Genomic DNA, 21,201 nt, shown 5'->3' with positions numbered 1-21,201 from the left:
GGCAAGGTGTGTGTATTGGTGAAAAAAAAGAAAATTCTGCACCAAGAAGCAAAAATTTGCACTCTGTATAAATAATGAAAAATAAATCTGCACAATATTACTTTGCATAATTTATTCTGGTATTCATTAGTCATGGCATGGAATAGGGAATTTTCTAGGGACTGAAACCCCAACCACTAGAACCTCTCTGGTTTCTGAGATCTTCACCATAAAACTTTGCAGCCATAAGGACTAGCACCTTTATAATAAGGTTTATGGCTCATTTATGGCACTGGCATTCAAGGCAGCTGACAATGCTATATAAAGTTTCAAAACAAGCTGAAGATGTTGGGACAGTTGTTTTCACCTCAGTCCTCAGATTGGCCATGCAGATTTTTAAAAACATTTCTGTGATAGGTGGTCTCTTCAGAGCAGGGGTCCCCAACACAGTGCCGCTGGGTGCCAGCCATGGGTCTTCAAGCAGCTGCATGTAAAAAAATCAAGGTGAAGTTCTCAAGAAGCTGACCTCTGTACACAGTCTATAACATTTTTGCACTTTTGTGGAGACTGTCCTGTCCATTCTGTTCCCCCCACTCCAATATTTTGACCCAGTATTTTTTACACTTTGTGCCCTTTGGAATTATGGACTTACTGAGAACCATCTGTTGGCTTTTTATGTACTCCTTCTTAGAGACGAAGACTTCACAAAGACTATGTACCCGCCTCTAGAGCCCAGCAATGCCCCTGAGCAGCTCAGAACTGATGGTAAAAAGGTTGACCTCATCTGTGATGCAATAAGAACAGCCATGGAGAAGATCAATGCTTCCAAGTAAGAAACACATGAATTACTATATAGTACTTTAATATATTGAAGCCAGTTCCTCACATTCTGTCATACTTTAGTATGTCCAAGAATGGCTATTTGAAACAGGAGATGGGAGCAGGCTTGATTCTTAATGACTGGGGTCCTTCAGTTTTCCCACACTTGAAGACAGCAGTGCACTTCTCTTTCCCGCACTTGAAGACAGCACACCAGCTACCCAGGAGGAAGATTTTCTCTTCCTTACCTCTTCCTCCTGGGTAGCTGGTGGAGGGAGACATACTGCTTTTGAGCTTGAGATGGGAGGAATATTCCCTGCCTCTCAGGGTCTGGAAGCAATCATCTGCTCCTTTGGGACAACGCCGTCTGTGGTGAATGTGGTGGGTTGGAGAGGTCTCAGTTCTCACCATCTTGCTATCCCAATAATTGAGTAGGTAAAGGTTACTTTCTAGATATCAAGTGTGTTTAAATTCTGCCCTTCTCAGGATTACACACACACACACACACACACACACACACATATATATATATATGGTGTCCCCTTCTCCTTTTTTCCTCTCATAACACAGTGAGGTAGGTGAGGCCAATCAAAACAGAGGGATTGGTCTAGGTCAGTCATTCATGGCCGGGTAGAGATTTCAGCTCAGTTGTCTCAGATCCTAGTCAGACCCTAACCACTATGCCACACTTCTTTTTTGGGTTTAAGCCAGCTTCCGTGCTTGGTATTTGTGTTTTAGGGCTGGTGGTGAGTGGGCTGGAGAAAGGGCCAGAAACCATCTTGATTTTTCCTTTACCTCATAAGAGCAAATTGTTGCTTCTGTCAGAACCAGTTCATACGTTTGAAAGGAGGCAGTTTTCTTTGCAGCCATTTCCACTGATCTTATTATAAAACTCTTTTGATTTCTCTTGACTTTCTTTTGGGTGTTTTCACCTACAAAGAAACCTTCAAATTTAGGTTTTGCCTCAGCTAGGATCTAAAAATAATACATGGATGTTTAGATTTATTGCCCCCAAGTAATTCTGTTCACCTTATAGAAACACTGTTTGCTTCCTTTGAAATTCTTTGGCAGTTTCTCTTGAGAATTCCCAAATTTCCTTTTAATTTTTGCTTTGTGTGGAATTTTAGTTGCAAATTGAAATATCTAGCCTCAAACAGGAAATTTCTCATGAACAAATGGAAAAAAGCACCAAAAATACACTGTCTTTTAAATCTTTCTTTTCTCTCTGACCTCACTCTAGGTACTGCTTATCAATACTGACCTCACATGTGAAAAAGAGCCCTCCAGAACTCGAAACTGCTCTGCAGAGGATTCGTGAGCTTAGAGGTGCCATATCAGGGGACAGAACTGATGAGTTCTATTTTAAGATCCTATTTGTATCACACCCTTTCAGTTTGCATTCACTATTAATTTATTGTACTTCTATCCACCCTTTGCTGCAAGGAGCTCAGAATAGCTTATACACTTTCTCTCTTCTCTGTTTTATCTTCACAACAGTGAACAACCCTGTGATGTAGGTTAGATTCAGAAAGAATAACTGGCCCTAAGGTTAACAAGCAAGTTTCATGCCTAGTGTTGATCTGAACCTGGGTCTTCACTCCAACTGGTACACCCAGGGCTCTTCTTTGCACATTAGGGCACACCCTCTTGATGTAGCCAGTCCTCCAAGAGCTTACAGTAGGCCCTATAATAAGAGTCCTGTAAGCTCTTGGAGGATTGGCTACACCAGGGGCCTAATATGCAAAGGAGCTCCTGCTACAAAAAGAGCCCTGAGTACACCACTGGATAACCCTGCTCACCACATTTGATAATCGTCAGTCATATAAGGTGGACTCTATGTGGGATATGAAACATGGACAAACCCCAGTGCTCATACATAGTCGTGGCTTGTACAGGGTGTGTTTACCTTCTTTATTATTTAAATATTTAAATTATTTATTTAAATTGATTTGAAATTTAATTTTCTGGAAAATTCGCATCACTGCCAGAAACTCAGCTATTTATCATGTTCTTCTGTCGTTTCCATAGGGTGAGACACCAGCACGTTGCCCTTTTTGTAATATTCTTTGAAGTGAACTCTGCCGGGCTTGTGCTCATTTGTTAATTTAACTAAGCACATATATTTCCTTTTGCATCAAATAGCTCTCTCTGTGTGTTTTCGTCCATGGTGGCTTTTGCACATGAAGCCTGTTTTGTAAAACATTTTAATTTAAAATACAGAGAAGTCTCCTGCAAATACTGGATCTGCTAGTGTGGAAGAAGCATTGAGATATTTGCTGTACCTGGTGGATGTTGGTGAATTGTATGATCATTCCCTGGGGACATACGACTTTGATTTAGTTCTCATGGTCGCTGAGAAGTCTCAGAAGGTAATTTTCTTCTCTCAAAGTTCTTTTCCTACCAATGACTCACATCTAATTTACTGCACTCATCTAGCTGTTGAAAGGATATGGTCTCAATATAAAAAATGAGCAACAGTTACTTCCACCACCACCCAAACTGCCCAGCACCCATAAACATCTCAGACTGTCCTTTCTGGGCAGTTCTTAAAAACTCTATCTGCTTAAGATGATGATCAGTATAAATGGATTTTAGGATGTGTTTGCACCACAGACTTAATACTCTCATTCCTCTGTCCCAAGTAGTTCTGGAAATTGTAGTTCTCTGAGGAATTTAGCAGAGAAGGTAGCAACATCTTGCTTGGAAGTACGTCCTACAGATTTCAGTGGGGCTTCCTAGAAACTATGCTTGGGATAATTAAGATTTTCATGGTATAAGCTTTCAAGGGTCAAGAGTTTCTTTTCAGAGCTCCCTTTGACTCTCAAAAGCTTATACTCTGGAAATCTAAAAGACTAACAAAATTTGTGGCAGAGCATGAGCTAGAATGAGCTGTATCTGAGGAAGTGAGCAGTGACTCACAAAAGCTCAAATGTTGTTAGTCTTTAAGGTGCTGCTAGACTCTTGCTCTTTTCTACTGCTACAGACAGACTAACACAGCTACCGGTCTTGTTGGTCTCTAAGGCGCTACCGGTCTAGGATCTAGCTCTTTTACTGTAGACCAAGACGGTTAACCTCTGAGACTGACTTTGCAAAGTATTTCCCTAATTCCATGCTTGCTTGGAAGATTACACATTGAACTTGAAGAAGTGCTTTAAAAAAACCTTACTTCCTCAAACATTCACAATGTTTCGATCAGGGGTGGCCAAACTGCAATTTGGAAGCCACATGTAGCTCTTTCACACATATTGTGTGGCTGTCAAAGTCCCCACTGCCCCAGCGATTGGCTTGGAGAAGGCATTTCTCTTTTTAGATCACTTCTCCAAGACAAGCCAGCTGGCAGCTTGGAGAATTCATTTAAAATTACAGTTGTTTTATTTCCACCTCCACCTTCCCCACTATCGTCCTTCCTTCCTTCTGGCTCTCAAACATCTGACATTCATGTCTTGTGGCTCAATGACATTCTGTCTGGCTCTTATATTAAGCAAGTTTGGGCACCCATGGTTTTAATATCTGGTGCTCCTATATTCCCTTGGCTGCTATTTTTCCTGGATGCCATTTTCCTGCTTTGTCTTCACTGTCCTTGACTTTATTTACCCTCTACTACTATTTAATCTGATTGGATGTGCTGGCCCACCTGATTGTATTGATGAGATTATGTGATATCATCTTAGGGACAGTCTTGTACTATCATCCTTGTTGAGCTAGCTTTCACTGGTATAGTAATAAGCAAATTTCTCCTTGTTTTCTTTGACACCATGGCAATGGTTTATTAATGTACTGTTGTTTTTTTGTTGTTGTTAGCTGCCCTGAGCCTGCTTGGCGGGGGAGGGCGGGATACAAATAAAAATTTTACTTTTTTTTTTTAACTGTTGCTCATTCTTTTCCAGAATAATTAAATTTACCTTTCTTATTTGATCTCCTCAGGATCCTAAGGAATATCTCCCATTTTTAAACCAGCTTAAGAAAATGGAAATCAATTATCAGCGATACTCTATAGACAAACATTTGAAGAGGTACCCAAAAGCTCTCGGTCACCTAGCTAAATGTGGTAAGTAGAGATACAGATTTTCCAGAAATTTTAAATTAGCAGGTAAAGAAACATTTTTTTCCATTGAGGTGAGGATAGAATGGAAATATGCAGGAAGAAAACAAAATATATGTAATACTTTCTAATCAAGAAAAACCTTATTTTGTTGCTTTAATAACATTATGTTTATAACTCTGTTAGCAGATTTGGCATATTATTAAATGTATGTATGAATGTATTTTTTCAAATAAATATACCCATGACTGGAAAGAGAAAGTGGCAAAGTGCTATGTAAGCATATAGTTTTTGCCCTCTGAAAAGCCGGGGAAAATTTAAAATTGAAATTAGAAACCATTGCTTTTGTAGTAAACAAAAGAAGGGCTTACTGTTTGGGCTTGAAAGTCACAGTGTTTTATTTTCCTTTGCCCCATTCATCTTTTTATATTCATTTTGCCTTTGTGTGACCCCCTTCTTCACCTGTATAGCAACAAGTTTGAGGAAAACCAGGGCTTTTTTTGAGCAGGAATGCAGTTCTCCACTGGCTTGGCATCAGGGTGTGTGGCCTAATAATGAGTTCCTGCTGGGCTTTTTCTACAAAAACAGCCCTGGGGAAAACATTTCTTCTGCTCCCTCAGATGAGGTTAAATGAACCCGCCCCTCTTTAGATACCAGATACAAGGCTTAAGGGACCATTCCCTCCCTCCCCCAGTGCCCCCACAAGCTTGTCTGAGAATTAAAATATTTGATATTGCTTCCCAAATAGTTAAAATTTGTTTGACTGAGCACAAATTGAAACATTTATTCTGTTAATCTTGAAGACTATACTCTGACACCTGAACTGACTCGCCAAAACCTGTCCTGGTGAGTCTAGCACACACTGTGTTTGGCTTGTTTGTCCTCACAAGGAAGTCTCTTTGATTGACTTGTCAGGGGCAGAGCATTTTCCAGAGCTCCTGAACCTGGTGAAGGATCAGAATTTGTATAAAGAAGCCCTGAAGCTGTACCTGCCAGACACTCAGGAGTACAAGGTGGGTGAAGCTTCGTTCTCCTCAGTGAGGACTTCTAGTATTGTTAGCGTTGCCAGGTCCCCCTTGGCAACCAGCTTGGGATGGGGGGAGACTTACTGAGAGCAGCAGGGAAGCCCATCCAACTTGCAGCAAAATACAGCAATCACTGACCATCACTTCTGGGTTGTTGGGGCAATGCTCTGGTATTTGGTCAAAAACTCTATGGTAAATTTGTAAGGCAATGTTGAATTTATGTGCTAAGGGCAATGATTAAGCCCAATAGCCTGGCCTGTGTCTACATGCGCTCTGGATAATCTTCCAGAATCTTCTGCAGTATTCAGGGAAAATAAATGGTGGTTCCTTGAAAGACCAACCAGTTGTCTAACAGATCGTTATCTGGTCTGCCAAAGCCATCATCATTCTTAGTTTCATGGTCTTTGGGTCAGATAAAAACTGCAAACACCACTACCCCTTCCTGGTTTGACTTGATTTGTGACTGTAGCACTTTTTGCTTTGGCTGCCAGTAAAATCAGGGCAAAGGCAGTATCTAGTAGACAGTAAAATGATGCTGTTAACTCTACTACTAGAGCCTGATTATGGAATTATGGGGTTGCTGTATGTAACTAAGATTTTGAATAATCTAATAATTGATTAGATTAGAATAAGATTAGAATAATATGTTAATCTTAGAGTCCTTGACTGCTTTTAACTTGTAAGTTGCTGTAATTGCAATGGCCAATGGTTTTACACAATAAATTTTTACTGTACTGATTTGTGACTTCGTCTCACAGACCATTGGTGATGCCTACGGGGAGTATTTGATCCAGAAGCATCTCCCTGAAGAAGCAGGTTTGATCTTCTTCCGCTGCGGTGCATTTCAGAAAGCGCTGGACGCCTTTCGAATCAGTGGGAACTGGAGGCAGGCCCTGTGTGCGGCAGCTGAGCTTCATTACACAGAAGACAAGCTGGCTTGTTTGGCAAGGACCATAGCAGGTGAGCATCTGTTCTGCAGGATGAGGAGGGGCTGTGGCTCAGTGGAAGAGTTTCTTCTTTGTGTCCAGTAGACCCCAGGTTCAATCCCCGGCATCACCAGTTAAAAGGGCCAGGGAGTAGGTGGTGCAGAAAACCTCTCCTGGGGAACAGTGGGGAGAGGAGGGGAATGAAATTTAACCCCAAAGGATGCATTAAGAACCAAAAAGGTTTACTCGATACAAATTAAGGGGCCCAGTGTTAATTTCAATAAAACATCAATATACAAACAATGCAAATTATACAAAAATACATATCACAAATTGGTTTAAAAACAATTATAAGCCCAAACATAGCCTCCATAAGAATTCAAATCATAAGTGTTCACAATTAGGACCATACGTGACCCCAAAACAGGTGTGTTTGGGCCTCCTGGTCTTCTGCAGTGGTCAAGTTACAACTAGGCTCAATGTTGAAGATTGTCCAATTTAAATTACTCCTGATAAATATCAGTAACTCAAGGCAAGGATGTACTGCACAACCTTCAACACTCTTCCATCAAATAGTGTATTTATAATGGAAAAATTATGTTCTCTCTTTTCACTTGGTGAAATTGTCTGTATAGTCTAATAGTATCATTGCAATAACTGAGCCCATGTTTAACTTTGGACACAGATTTTGTTCCTCAGACCTACCTTTTAATTGAAATTTCAATTATAAGTTCTTTGGGGGCAAGGAACTCTCTTGGATTATGTCATTCTGTAAAGTACCACATGTTGCTGGACAAGCAGCTCTTTGAACAAACAACATCTAAATGTTTCCTGTTTCTGTACATTATTGGTGATGATTTTGAGGGAGGATGGAAAGCTAGTGATAAAAATTGCAAAGATATAACAAATGAGTGGCAGATTCTTGGATGTGACATTCAGTCCGGATGGCAGTGAACAATAAGAATTATCTTGAACCTGTATGTCGGAATTCATGATGCTGCCTTCTGCTGCGTTAGATTGCAAAGGGTAGTATTGTCAACTCTAATGGGCAGCAGAATGATTTTGTAAACTGCTTTGGGTCCCAACGGAAGCTGGGTTCAGGTAGCCAGCTCAAGGTTGACTCAGCCTTCCAAGGTCGGTAAAATAAGTACCCAGCTTGCTGGGGGAAAGTGTAGATGACTGGGGAAGACAACGGCAAACCACCCCGTAAATCACCTCATGATGCAACGTCACCCCAGAGTTGGGAATGACTGGTGCTTGCATAGGGGACAACCTTTACCTCTACATTTAAGTACCTTAATAAACAAGTAGGAATAAAACTTCTCCCTTGATGAGAGAAGAGGTCCAGGGCCTGGACCTCTTAACCTCACCAACTGTGTCAGCCAGAAGAAGCTGTCCATTTGCATCTTTGGCATGGGAACCTCAGAACCCCAATTTCTGATCCCTGGTTAGAATTTTTGTGCCAAATGACTGAGTAGGCCCTTAGAAGCAAAAGGGAGTTTGTGGCCAAAGAACCTCATGGTCACAAATAGGCCTTTGATATCTTGCATGCTCCCCAGGCTTTCTCACTAGGTGTGACTCATCCGCACCCAGTCTCCGTGTCCATCCTTACTTCCGTCCCTTCCTTCTGTCCCTTCCTTCCATCCCTTTCCTCCCTCCCTCCCTTCCTTCTGTCAAGCCCGGATATTTGCGATAATGAAGTCCTTTGTTTTGTTTCAAATGAACTACTTTATTTAAAACTCCAAGGTGCTCACAGAACATGGTCTTTGAGAAGACTGAGATATCAAAGGTCACAAGATGCTATGTAGGGTATCATAAACTGTTACAAAAACCGCCCCATTCAAATCTGGGGTTCAGAGGGCACAGTAAATTTCCTCTACTCTACAATAACATTCTATCACCAACCTGTGAACTGATAAGGCCTGTGAAGTGCCTGGGATTGCAGGGGAGTTTGGGCATTAGACATAGCAAGACAATTACCGTTATGTAAACATCCTTTGCCAGATGGCAGAAGGGACGTGTAGGGAATGGAGGAAAACCAGAACTTATGCTTGACATTAGCTCAGCCATCTTTATAATGAAAATAGACAAGTTTGACACCTTCCTTCCTCCCCTCCCTCCCTCTCTCCCTCCCTGCCTTCCTTCCTTCCCTGCTCTTAAGTTTTGACAAGCCCTCACCCTCTTCCCCCAAATTCTTTGAAAGCATGATCAGTGGAGCCAGAATGAGCGGTGTATCTAGGTGACGGTTTCTATTTGCATAATTCTATGCAAAGAGAGGTGGAGTTGCCATGGTGTAGAATTTATATTCTGTGGTAGAGAGACGACAGTTGCAGCTTGCATTAATGTGCAGCATTCTGTTGGCTTCGGGCAAGATGAGTGAATGAAATCTCCTGCTGCTAACTTGATCTAACCTTGGGGATAGTTTCCTAATGTTGGGATGGGTGCTTGTGTACAAGGTGGAAAACAGAGCTGTCCTTATATTCAAGTGATGCGCAGGATTAGAACTTGATTCATCAAATACACGACCTGTTTTGCTATCTATCTGCATTAAATGCTCTCCTTTTGTTTAGGGAAATGCATTGAGAAAAGAAAGTTTGGGGATGCAGCTGTACTCCTGGAACAATATGCCAAGGTATAGTAACATTTCCCACCCTCCACCCCCTTTGTGCTACTGATCCAGATTTCCAGCCTAGAGTTTATTCCTTCCAGGTTTCCCTTGTTGGTCTGCCTGCACACTGGCTTATGGCAATCAGTGGGTTGGGATCCAACCACTGAAACCATTTTAGCCAGCTCCCATGGTCCTATCGAATGCCATCTCACACTATGTGAAACCAACATTCCTGCAACTTCATTCCATGGTCTGTTATCCTTTTATTTTGGTTTTTGATTGAACTACTGTGGATAAGTTTGTTTGCATACAGACTGTGTTGTTATGCTCCGTTCATCTCAAGCATGGAGTTAGCTAACAGCATCCTTTTCTTAGAGGTGGGATGCAGTGCTATGTCAGAGAAATGTATTCCAATATATCGCATTGCATTACAATTGCTATTCCAACATGCTATTCCAATAAAGAGATAACATTAAAATATAGAAGATGTGTATCCCGTCTTGGTGAGGATACATATGTAAGGACTGAATGAGTTTACATATGTAATGAGATAAGAGGCCAATATCCCTGTTAAATCCTAAGGGATTGCAAGGCTGGCCTTCCTACTAAGTGGTCCTCATTGATCACCTAGGGTACCAGAGGTGAAAGGGCAGCAAACAGGCTGCCCACTGCCAGCCACCTCCAGCGTCAAAGTCTCTTGCAGCAAGCAGCCCCAGAAGGTGCCCTCAGCCTCAGAGGGCAGCCAGCAGGAAGTCTGCTCCTTCCCACCCTTACTCACTTCAGCAGGGGGATATAGAACTGATAACAGCAAGTACGGTACTTCTTCACCCAAAGGATGATTAACACATGGAATTCACTGCCACAGGAGGTAGTGGCGGCTGCAAGCATAGTCAGCTTCAAGAGGGGATTGGATAAACATATTTATTTAGAAGATATTGGATTTATATCCCGCCCTCCACTCCGAAGAGTCTCAGAGCGGCTCACAATCTCCTTTACCTTCCTCCCCCACAACAGACACCCTGTGAGGTGGATGGGGCTGGAGAGGGCTCTCACAGCAGCTGCCCTTTCAAGGACAACCTCTGCCAGAGCTATGGCTGACCCAAGGCCATTCTAGCAGGTGCAAGTGGAGGAGTGGGGAATCAAACCCGGTTCTCCCAGATAAGAGTCTGCACACTTAACCACTACACCAAACTGGCTCTCCTAGTAGGCTTATATTCCGCCCTTTCCCATAACAGGCTCAGGGCAGGTCACAACATAAATTGAACAATAAAACCTACAATTCAAATTTAAAATTATACATTAAAAGCCAAAAGAGTAGAACAATAAAATGAAATAAGGTACATCACTGGCGGAAAGCGCACATTTCACAAAATAAAACCGTTTTCTGGCCCAAGAAGAAGTGATGGTATTAATAATAATAAGATTCAGCACCACAACAAGGGAGCCCGACTGATGGAATAGTTGGTGGAATAGGATGTCCGCTGCCACAACCAAAAGCCTGGCGGAACAGCTCCGTCTTACTGGCATGGAGCGGAGGTCCATCAGTGGCTATTAGCCACAAGGTATAGATGGAACTTTCTGTCCGGGACAGTGATGCTCTGTATTCTTGGTGCTTGGAAAGGGCAACAGTGGGAGGGCTTCTGGTGTTCTGGCCCCACTGATGGACCTCCTGATGGCGCCTGGTGTTTTTTTGCCACAGAGTGTTGGACTGGATGGGCCATTGGTCTGATCCATCATGGCTTCTCTTATGTTCTTATGGGCCGGCCCTTTTCCTCATGGAGGAAGTGGGTGGTGGCTTCCTTCTGCACCACTATAAAGGGGGCGGTGAGAGGGCACTGCCTTGCCACTACTGCAGTGTGCTGGACAAAGGAAACAGACAGGTGTTTGCCACCATTTGCAGAGCAAAAAGAGCAGTCCTTCCCACTTCCTCACAGCATGGTACATGGTGGTTTGTGCGCCCGCACTCTAGGGTGCCCCAAAGCCTTGGGTCTAGTCCTGAAGGACTAAATCATTAGGCTTCCAATCAGGAGAATGATTATCTAACAGAATGATTATCTAACAGAATGTCAGTGAATGCTTTCCTTCCTCTTCTCCAGGATTACGAAGAGGCCATCCTCATCCTCTTGGAAGGAACCACCTGGGAGGAAGCATTGAGATTAGTAAGACCTTTCAGAAACTTATCATTATCATATGGCAGTGGTTGTAGTACAGACAGGAGATCCAAAGATTGACTGGCAGCCTGAAGCTCTAGCTCTTTTTGTGGCGAGCTAGGTGTTCTTCTGGGCTGAGAGAGTTCAGAGAGAACTATGGCCAACCCAAGGTCACCCAGCTGGCTTCAAATGGAGGAGCAGAGAATCCAAGCCCAGTTCTCCAGATTGGGGTCGGCTGCCCTTAAGCAATACACCAAACTGCCTCTTCCTTTAAAAACTGCCAACTCCCTTCCCATTAAGAAAGCTGGAGAAGTTGGTGTTCCTCGCTTAGTAGCAGTTCTGATTTCAGTTTTTCTTTGCTTACCCTTTTCCTCTTGCAGATTTACAAATACAACAGACCTGATATTGTGGAGACCAACTTCAAGCCATCTCTGCTAGAAGGTAAGGTTTCCCCTTGCTGGCGGGTTTCTGGATCTATGAGGCCAGCAGGCATCCAAGGGATAAGCAAAGCTCAGTCCTGTAGGCAAATTGTGAGGATTGTGATTGGCGCCAGTGTAGTGTAATGGTTAGAATATTGGACTAGGATTCCCGGAGGTCCCGTTTTGAATCCCTGCTCTGCTGTGGGTGACCTTCCATCAGTCACACACTCTCAACCCAGCCAACCTCACAGGGTTGTTGTGAGGATAAAATAGAGAAGAGGAGATTGATGTAAGCCATTTTGGGTCCCCACTGGGGAGAAAGGCAGGGTACCGATGAAGTGGACCGGCAGTGTCTTTAATCACCTATTATTCAGGGAGACAGTTCATGTACAGTTCTTGTTGTACCATTTCAGGCTGCAGATGGTGCACCTGTGAATGCTTTTCATGTTTTTTAAGACTCTTCTCTCCATGCATGGAAAGCTACTGTATCAAGGAAAAAGCTAAGCTAAGGCTGAGCTTTCTATTTGTCTTGCTCGGCTTCTGAGAGGCCTGTGGGCCAGAATGAAAGCTGAACTGAACTGCTTCCTGATACACTGGCACTTTTCTTTTTTTGTATTTTTCTGTATTTTTAGGTCTATGTGCATCTGCACCTGGAAGTCACGTCAGCCTCTGGTGACTGACCCCTACTGGGGGCCAGGAGGATATTCAGACAGGGCCGGCCCTGCCTCGAGGAAAACTAGGCGATTGCCTAGGGCACTGGCCTTCTGGAGGTGTCAATTTGGGCACCCCCCCCCATGTGACTCAGTGACGTTATCAGTGTGGGGGTGGGGTGCCAGAAGTTAGCCTCGCCTAAGGTGTCAGACAGTCTAGGGCCGGCCCTGTTCAGAGAGGTGGCTGAAAGCCTGCCTCTGTCCTCCTAACTGGGTATTTCAAGGACAGTCTCCCATCCTGCCAGAGTCAACCCTGCTTAGCTTCTGAGAACTGATGAGATTGGGCTTGTCTGGGCTATCCAGGTCAGGGCCTGATACACTAGCTTTTCACATTCAGCTGTGTACCCTGACAACCTGTGTGACGATTGCACAGAGGTATTTCACATGATGCTGGATTTATATAACCTTTTCTTGCTGATCGAATCCCATCATTTCATAACTGCGAGCCGCAGATTCACAGCAGACAAAAGCAAGGACTCCTTTACTTGAGTGATTAATTTGTGGAATTCACACTCAGTGAACATAGTGATGGCCACAAGTATAGTTGGCTTGGAAAAGGGTGTGAGAGGGCCAATAGCTACTAGCAATGGTGACTAAAGGGAGCCTCCATACCCAGAGGCAGTCAGCCTCTGAATCGAAGTGCTAAGAAGTGGTATCAGAGGAAACTCTTGGCCTCTGTCTTGGTTGCTAGCTCTTAGGGCAACTAGTTAACCACTGTGTGAAAGAGGATGCTGGAGCAGATGGATCACTGGTCAGATCCCGCAGGACTCTTACGTAACAGGATTTGAGTATAATGTGGAAGAAGAAGAAGAGTTCGTTTTCATATCCCAGTCTTCACTACATGAAGGAGTCTCAAAGCAGCTTACAAATCTTCCCTTCCTCTCCCCACAACAGACATCCTGTGAGGTAGGTTGGGCTGAGAGAGCTCTGAGAGAACTGTGACTGGCCCAAGGTCGCCCAGCTGACTTCATGTGGAGCAGTGGGAAATCAAACCCATTTCTCACAATTAGAGGCTGCCACTCTCAACCACTACACCACACTGGCTCTCCTGGAAGGTGGAGCTTTCAATATGTTAAGTGATGCAGGGGCAGAGCTTGATTACTTGGATATGATGAGTATGATTGCTTCATTCCATGGGTAACATAATGTCTTTCCCATTGTTCTAACTGCTTTAGCCCAAAGAAATCATTTGGTGTTCCTGGAAACTCAGAAAGAGGCATTTTCTCGCCACCAGAAACGCCTCTCTGTGGTCCGGAAGCTGAAGGAGCAAATCCAAAACGAACTGCAGGGTATGTTCAGTGCCAATTCGTAGAGTTCCTGAGTTAAGTAATGAATTGAGAGGCTGCTAAACTTGAGTCCAGAAGACTAAGAAAGCAATCCTAAGCAGGTCTCCTCAGAATTCTATTCAGATCTATTCTATGAGGCTTACTTCCAGGAAGGTGTTGTTAGCAAGGGTTTGGGGTTTTTTTCTGGAAAAAAAGGTGCTGGAACTCTTAAGGGAAATGAAGGTGGAATACAAGGGGTCCCCCTATGAACTTTGAAATATTTTTTTGAGAATTTTGTTTCCACAAAGAGGTTCCAGAAAGCCATTCTGCCATGTCCCCCCAGAAAAAAATCCCTGGTGGTTAGGATTGCACTGTGAGATTCAAACTAACTGTGAAGTGAGCTTGGTTTCCTCTCAGGTTCAAGTTACAGTGTCCATGCTGAATGACTCTGGAAAGTCACTTTCTCTCAGCTTCAGCCTGCCAGTTGTGGTTTTCCTTTGCCTCCATGTTGGAGGCCCTCTGAAGAGAAATGAAGGAGGCGGTCGTCAAGCATTATATCCTCTCAAAGTGTTCTAGAGTTAAGAAGAAGTTGACAGGAAAAAATAAACAGAAAGAAAGTTGACGTAATTCTTTCTCCTGCTGATCATTTTTGACAGATCTGGAATCTCCACACTGCCCCGAATCAGACCTCTTTTCTGATGCCAGCAGCATGGTGACAGCCAGTGAAGCCAGTTCCAAATATTCCCACAGTATCTCAAGAATATCTGCGTATGTATCTTGTCTTCATGGTACCTTCTAGCCTGTCCATTTTGCTTTTTTGGTGTGTTTTAGAATTAAGTCTGCCCCGACTGCCTCCTTCAGATATGACGGCTATGGCAGATTATCTGTTGGGGGAATCCCCTATATCAGTCATGGGTGAGATCACACCTACGGAGTGAAGCCACTTTAGTGGCAACTATTTTGACCAACTTAGTTGGCCTACCTGAAGGCACTCAAATGCTACTAAATATGCCTCGCTCCAGTTTTCCTCATCTCATCCGCTCCCAAGCAACCACCATTTGCTTTGCCATCTGTGTTAATGGAGTGTTTCATCCGTTCTAGACGTTCTTCGAAAAACCGTCGCAAGGCAGAACGCAAGAAACACAGCCTGAAGGAAGGGAGCCCTCTAGAGGACGTGGCCCTCCTGGAGGCTTTAGGGGAAATTGTTCGGAGTGTCGACGGTCTAAAAGGTTGGTCAGTGCAGTTCTCCGAGCTGAGGATTAAATCTGAAGGGGAAGACAATTGATTCTGGATAGGGGCTGCTTGAGGAGAGAGGAGTAAGAGCTAATGATCGCCTCCAGAGAGAATCTAAGAAGTAAGGTGCAAGGTCACCCAGTGTGTTTCCATGGCAGAGTAGAGATTTTAATCCACATCTCCTAGTCCTTAGTGCAGCACTCCATACCAAACCATATTTTACACCTTTATTGGCATAATAAAACATAGAGTAGACGTGGCTTTCAAGGTGAGGGTGGGTAGTGTGCAAGTCCCTCTAAAACAGCAAAATGCCTAACCATAAGTAGTCTGGTCACTTGGTGATCATTGAGCAGAATAATGGAAAGCAAGCACAAGTTTATTTCTTACTGAGCTACTGGCTAGAAGGTTGCCTACAGTCTTTTTAAATCTAAGTAAGCAAAAGGGCCCTGGTTGTTTAAAAAAAGATGAAAACTGAACATTCATGGAAGAGCCTTTGAATATATTCCCTCAGGTCCTACAGACTGCGCTCCCCTCAGCCTGTGACTCCAGAAAGAAATGCACATTCATTATGGCCATGCCTAGAGGAGATAAGCTTGAGATCTTTGAGAAATGGGAGCTTTATGATCTTGAGCACTCCCACATTCAAAGCAGCACAGTTTTAAATCTATGATTGTTGGAGCATCTCATTCCTTCCTCAGGGGAAGTGCACAGCCTTTCAAAGTATCTAATCCTCTTTGGCTATGATGGACAAGCCCAGGAGCTGCAGCAAGCATTTCAGGAGACCCTTCACTTGATGGAGCACTCCCTTCCTGAAATCTGGAGTCCAGAGCTGCATCCATTCCCACATAGCCCAGTAAGAGTCTTCTGTTCTCCCTCTGTCCTTTAAGATGTAGGGCAGGGGCCCCCAAACTTATTGAGTCTGTGGGTGGCTGAGGAGTTTGAGAATGGGGAGTGAGTGCCATTGCAAAATGGTTGCCACAGAGGGCAATTACAAAACGGTTGCTGTGGGGTGCTGGTGCCAAACAGAAAAGATTGGGAGGCTGCAAGCCAAGTATGGTTTATGATGGGGCAGGTGTTTCAGGTACAAAAGAGTTGCCCGCTTCTTCTGAAGCTGTTCTTGTTTAGGATTACCAACTGCAGTCTTGGAAGTTCCTGGAGATTTGGGTGTGGTACCTGTGGAGGAGAGCATTTGGGGAGATACTGTAGGGATGCCAGCCTCCAGGTGGGACCTGGAGATCCCCTGGACTTACAGCTTATCTGCAGACTATAGAAACCAGTTCTCCTGGAGAAAATGGATGCTCTTGAGAGTGGATTCTGTGGCACTGTACCCCACTGAGGTCCCTGTCCTTCAAAAGCTTCACCCCCAAATCTTCAGGAGTTTCCTAAACCAGATCTGGCAGCCCTAGATTTCAGCTAGAATCTATAAAATACCTCAGAGTCCAGCCATTTTCTCCAGAGGAGCTGATCCCATTACTCTAGAGATGAGTTTGTAGTTCCAGAAGAACTCCTGGCCTTACCAAAAGGCTGGCAATCCTATTGTTCCAAGGAGAGGGACCAAAGCTGGAACTGGCTGTTTGCTTTGAGGAAGAGATGTTTTGCCAGAGAAGCAAATGGACACCAGAAAAATCCATGGCCAAGCATCATGTTGGAGATCTCTGGTATAGGAATGCCCTTCCAGTTGTCTCAGAGCAGGAAGAGTAGAGCTATTCAGTCCCTTTTTCAGATATTGCCCCAAAAGAAGCCCATTATAGCTGCTCCCTGTGACTCAGGCTCTGTATAGCCTGAGGATCTGGAAATTACAGGTGCTCACTGTGGTTCACCACCTTGTTTCATGAGAAAGAGGTGGCTGGTAGCTGCATTGGCTCCAAACAAGATCCAAACACATTTTATTAAGACCTGCCAAAATGGCACAAAACACCTTTCTCCACAACTCTTCCATCAGGCTAGATGTTACAATCAAGGTAGGGGTGGGGGAACTCATATTTCCAGTCCTGTGGTAATGACTCTGTGTGCATCCCATAAGATGGCTGTGGGATGCTCATGGCATGTTGGGAAAAGCAGCATACCATGGAAATATCCCCTTGAAGCATCCCAGCTTCTTAAGAGTTCAACAGCTCACAGTAGCTCGCACCACCACTAATCATCAGATCTTGGTAGGCACAGTGAATCTGTTGGTGTGGAAGGCTGATCTACTCATGAATAAGTAGCAGTTGGGGAAGAACATGGCAGCAAAAAAAGTTGGTGCCTTCCAGATGGAGCGATCTTGCTAGTCTGTTACAACAAGAACCAAGAAAAGAAAAAAGAGTATTTGTGGCACCTTAAAATCTAACCAGTTGATTGTGGCTTACACTGTTGTGGATTAGAATCCATTTCATTGGATTCATGCAGATGCAATTTTAATTGTACTGAAAATATAGTGCTGTGATGCATGTGTAAAATACTTGCTACTGCTGATTCCTTGCAATTTTAGATTTTGGGTCCCAGCTCGACTGCCAATAGCATTACGGCTGCCTACAATCAACAAAAATGGATGTCTCCTGCAGTACAAGGTGAGTGGGGAAAAACAAAGTGGTTATGCAGTATCACAGGGCAAATATTCTACATATCCTGAGGCATTCTTCTTTCTTTACGTATTCCTGGGCTACACCCTGACCAAGAAAATCAATTTCTATGGTTTGTGTGTTTGTTTACTTCACTGACACTCTGCCTTTCTTCCCAACGTGGACCGAAAGCTGCTTACATCTTGCTCTCCCTCATTTTATCCTCACAACAACCCTGTGAGGTAGGTGAGGTTGAGTGTGTGTCACTGGCCCAAGGACACCTAGTGTGCTTCTGTGGCAGAGTGGGGATTCAAACCTGGATCTCCCAGATCCTGGTCCATCACACTTAACGCTACTCTGCACTGGCTGTCTCCCTAGGACTGTTCCCTAATGAGCTTTTCCCTGTTGCATTTAATCTGGTTACCATGAAGCACACAAAGTAACAAAGCTCCAGAAACAGTTCTGGCCATAAGAGATCTCAGACTGTCATCTGCTGATTACCACATTACAGGTTGGCCAGGTTGCAGAAGCAGCAAAACTCCCTCAATGAAAATTCTATTCCTGGTCTGTTTTGAGCAGTTAACACACCTCTGTGTGCATCTATTTATTTACTTAGTTTATAGTCTGCCTTTCTCACTGAAACTGAGGTTCAAGGTAGATTACAAAATGTACAACAATAAAAAAAACAGTGCAAAAACTAGACCACAGAAAGGAAAAAGCAATGCAGGAAAAGCAAAATAATGTATGTAATAAACAGTGCCATAGAGTATAAACTTGTTCCTTTTATACAAGCATTCTCCTGAACAATTCCATTTTAATTAACACACTCCTCTTTCGCAAACTGAAAGCCAGTTTGGTATAGTGGTTAAGTGTGTGGACTCTAATCTGGAAGAACCGGGTTTGATTCTCCACTTGCACCTGCTGGAATGGCCTTGGGCCAGCCATAGCTCTGGCAGAGGTTGTCCTTGAAAGGGCAGCTGCTGTGAGAGCCCTCTCAGCCCCACCCACCTCACAAGGTGTCCGTTGTGGGGGGAGAAAATATAGGAGATTGTAAGCTGCTCTGAGTCTCTGATTCAGAGAGAAGGGCGGGGTATAGATCTGCAATTCTTCTTCTAGGTCTAAAATGCAGGGCTTTGATTGAGCAGGAATGAAGTTCTGGCTAGCTTGGCATCAGGGGGTGTGACCTAATATACAAATAAGTTCCTGCTGGGCTTTTTCTACAAAAAAAACTCTGCTAAAACATATCCCTCTGATGTTCAAAGAGAGAGGTCGAACTATTGCAGATTAGTTATTCAGGCTCTTTTCACACTCTCTTGGCCTTCTTTCCCCCCTTGCTGGGCATCTCTCTTCAGACCATGCGCCTGAGTGTGACTTGGCTGCAGCATTAACTGATGACTTAGAAGTGAGTGATAGAACTGTGACATCCACACAAAAACTGTTTGACGTTGCCAAATGAGCAATGTGCTGCAATCTGCCAGAAGCACAACTGAAACTAGGTTCCACATGGCACTAATGTACGTATTCAGTACTATGTTCCCATTAAAACCCATCCCTATGGGCAAGATCCTGCTACATGTCTATTCAGAAGCAAGCTCCCTTGAGCAAAGTTCTCTTTTCACCCTGTAATTCTGTTCCATTGTTTTCAAGCTAATGCATTTCTTCCTGTTCACTTTGTTTCTGGCTGGTTCTCTCTCAGCACTCTGGAATCTGTGCTTGATTATGGAGGGAGGTTGTTCCCTTTGGTTAAGTGCTCTGTAGCCAGAGTCACACCTCAGTTTTATTGTTTGATTATAGTAGCACAATCACAAAACAATGCTGCTGTAAAAAAAAGAAAAAGAACAGTGGCCTTGGCAAAGTGCAAAAGAGGCACTCAAGCAACCTCCATAAAGAGCTCGCAATGGACTGTGAATTCATGAATGAACCAAGTGATAAAGCCCTATTCACTCGGCAGGAGAAACAGAAACCAATAAGTATGCTGCTAGGAGGGAAATTTAAAGGGCGAGTCGCCTAGGCAAGCTTTAAATAAAATAACACTTTGGCTGCCCGTGTCGCATAGCCTGACACTGTGTTTTACATTTTTTTTTTAAAAAAGCAAGATTTCAGAAAAAATATAAAGGACTACGGAGTTGCAACCGCAAATATTCTCCATTTCTATTTGGGTATCTGGATATATTCTGTCTCAGGACTTTTTATGTAGCAGGAACACCTTTGCATATTAGGCTGCGCACCCCTGATGTAGCCACTCCTCCAAGAGTTTAAAGTGGGCCTTGTACTAGGAGCCCTATAAGCTCTTGAAGAATTGGCTTCATCAGGGGCGTGTGGCCTAATATGCAAAGGAGTTCCTGCTACAAAAAATGCCCTGTTCTGTCTTATGTTGTTTTGATACCCCAGCTTATGTTTTAATGACTTATTTTAATAGCTTTCTTTGGGTTTAATGGGTGTGTTTTATCGATTTTGTTTTATTGCAAGCAGGTTCCAGCAGGTGTCTGGAAAGGCAGGATATAAATTTTCTAAGCAAGTGCCAGTTACTCTTGGCTTTGTCTGTTGTTTTGGATTACTGATAATACTGTCACATTTTGTCTTTTTTCCTCCCCGTCCAGATCCTGAACTCTTTATGCCTCCAAAACTCAACAGAAGCATCCAGTGGAAACTGAACTTTCTGTAATAACCCCAGCTCCACAGCTGTTGGTGAATTGTGATGCAATTCAACGTTCCACGTGTGCACACACACCACGTTGCCATTGTTTGTATGCAGGGCTTTTTTAATAGTAGGAACTCCTTTGCCTATTACGCCACACCCTCCTGATGTGGCCAATCCTCCTGGAGCTTATAGTAGGCCCTGTACTAGGAGCCCCGTAAGCTCTTGGAAGATTGGCTACATCAGGGGTGTGTGGCCTAATATGCAAAGGAGTTCCTGCTGCAAAAGAAGTCCTGGTTGTATGTCCTGAAGACAGATAAAAAACAAACAGCTGTTGCCATCAGGATATCTGACTGCAGACTTTATTATTCTCTAGCGCTCCTCAGATGTACGACCTGGATAAGCAGGTGCATCTCTCAAGGCTGTGCCTGTCAAGTTAAACCAACAACTTCATTTCCTTGATTGTGTTCCATTATATTGTTTCAGTACAGCATTGGGGCTAGGTGGTTCCTTTTTCCCATGTTGAAAATATAAATTAAAAATATTTTTAAAGGTCTACCAAGTTTAACAGTATTTTAATTTCCTCGCTGAATCTTGGAGCTGATTTTCTTTATGGTCGTGTAACAAAAGTAATTTGGCTTACTCCATTATTTTACTACTTTGGAGGATTTATTCTAGTACTGATATGGCTGGAAAGTATTGGCTGAAGGCCTGCTTTAGGATTTTCAAAGGCATACCTTAAAATAAAGGGCTTTGACAAAAAAAAGTACTGATGGAAATTTCCCACCAAATCAGGGGTGGTGGTATGGGGTTAATAAAGTTTTGTTGCAACTTTTTGCTTCTGAGC

The 21,201-nt window shown here is 43.6% G+C and overlaps 1 protein-coding gene across 1 annotated transcript in view; it reads left to right on the top strand.

The window, feature by feature from the left end:
- The window catches only part of ELP1 (elongator acetyltransferase complex subunit 1), a 62,133-nt gene extending 41,223 nt beyond the window's left edge, over window positions 1-20,910 (top strand). Inside the window, exons 23-37 of the mRNA XM_060236983.1 lie at window positions 671-808; window positions 2,039-2,124; window positions 3,019-3,167; window positions 4,723-4,846; window positions 5,756-5,853; window positions 6,624-6,825; window positions 9,362-9,423; window positions 11,496-11,558; window positions 11,930-11,990; window positions 13,854-13,967; window positions 14,600-14,711; window positions 15,045-15,172; window positions 15,875-16,029; window positions 17,647-17,725; window positions 20,317-20,910. Coding sequence (XP_060092966.1) covers window positions 671-808; window positions 2,039-2,124; window positions 3,019-3,167; window positions 4,723-4,846; window positions 5,756-5,853; window positions 6,624-6,825; window positions 9,362-9,423; window positions 11,496-11,558; window positions 11,930-11,990; window positions 13,854-13,967; window positions 14,600-14,711; window positions 15,045-15,172; window positions 15,875-16,029; window positions 17,647-17,725; window positions 20,317-20,381 — 1,636 coding nt within the window. The 3' untranslated portion in view covers window positions 20,382-20,910. The remainder of the gene's footprint in view (window positions 1-670; window positions 809-2,038; window positions 2,125-3,018; window positions 3,168-4,722; window positions 4,847-5,755; window positions 5,854-6,623; window positions 6,826-9,361; window positions 9,424-11,495; window positions 11,559-11,929; window positions 11,991-13,853; window positions 13,968-14,599; window positions 14,712-15,044; window positions 15,173-15,874; window positions 16,030-17,646; window positions 17,726-20,316) is intronic.
- Window positions 20,911-21,201: the final 291 nt, after the last annotated feature.

This window comes from Heteronotia binoei, chromosome 4 (assembly GCF_032191835.1).
Source record: "Heteronotia binoei isolate CCM8104 ecotype False Entrance Well chromosome 4, APGP_CSIRO_Hbin_v1, whole genome shotgun sequence".
NCBI lineage: Eukaryota > Metazoa > Chordata > Lepidosauria > Squamata > Gekkonidae > Heteronotia > Heteronotia binoei.
Note: the sequence above shows the minus strand (reverse complement) of the source record. Positions and strands in the feature narration are given on the sequence as shown.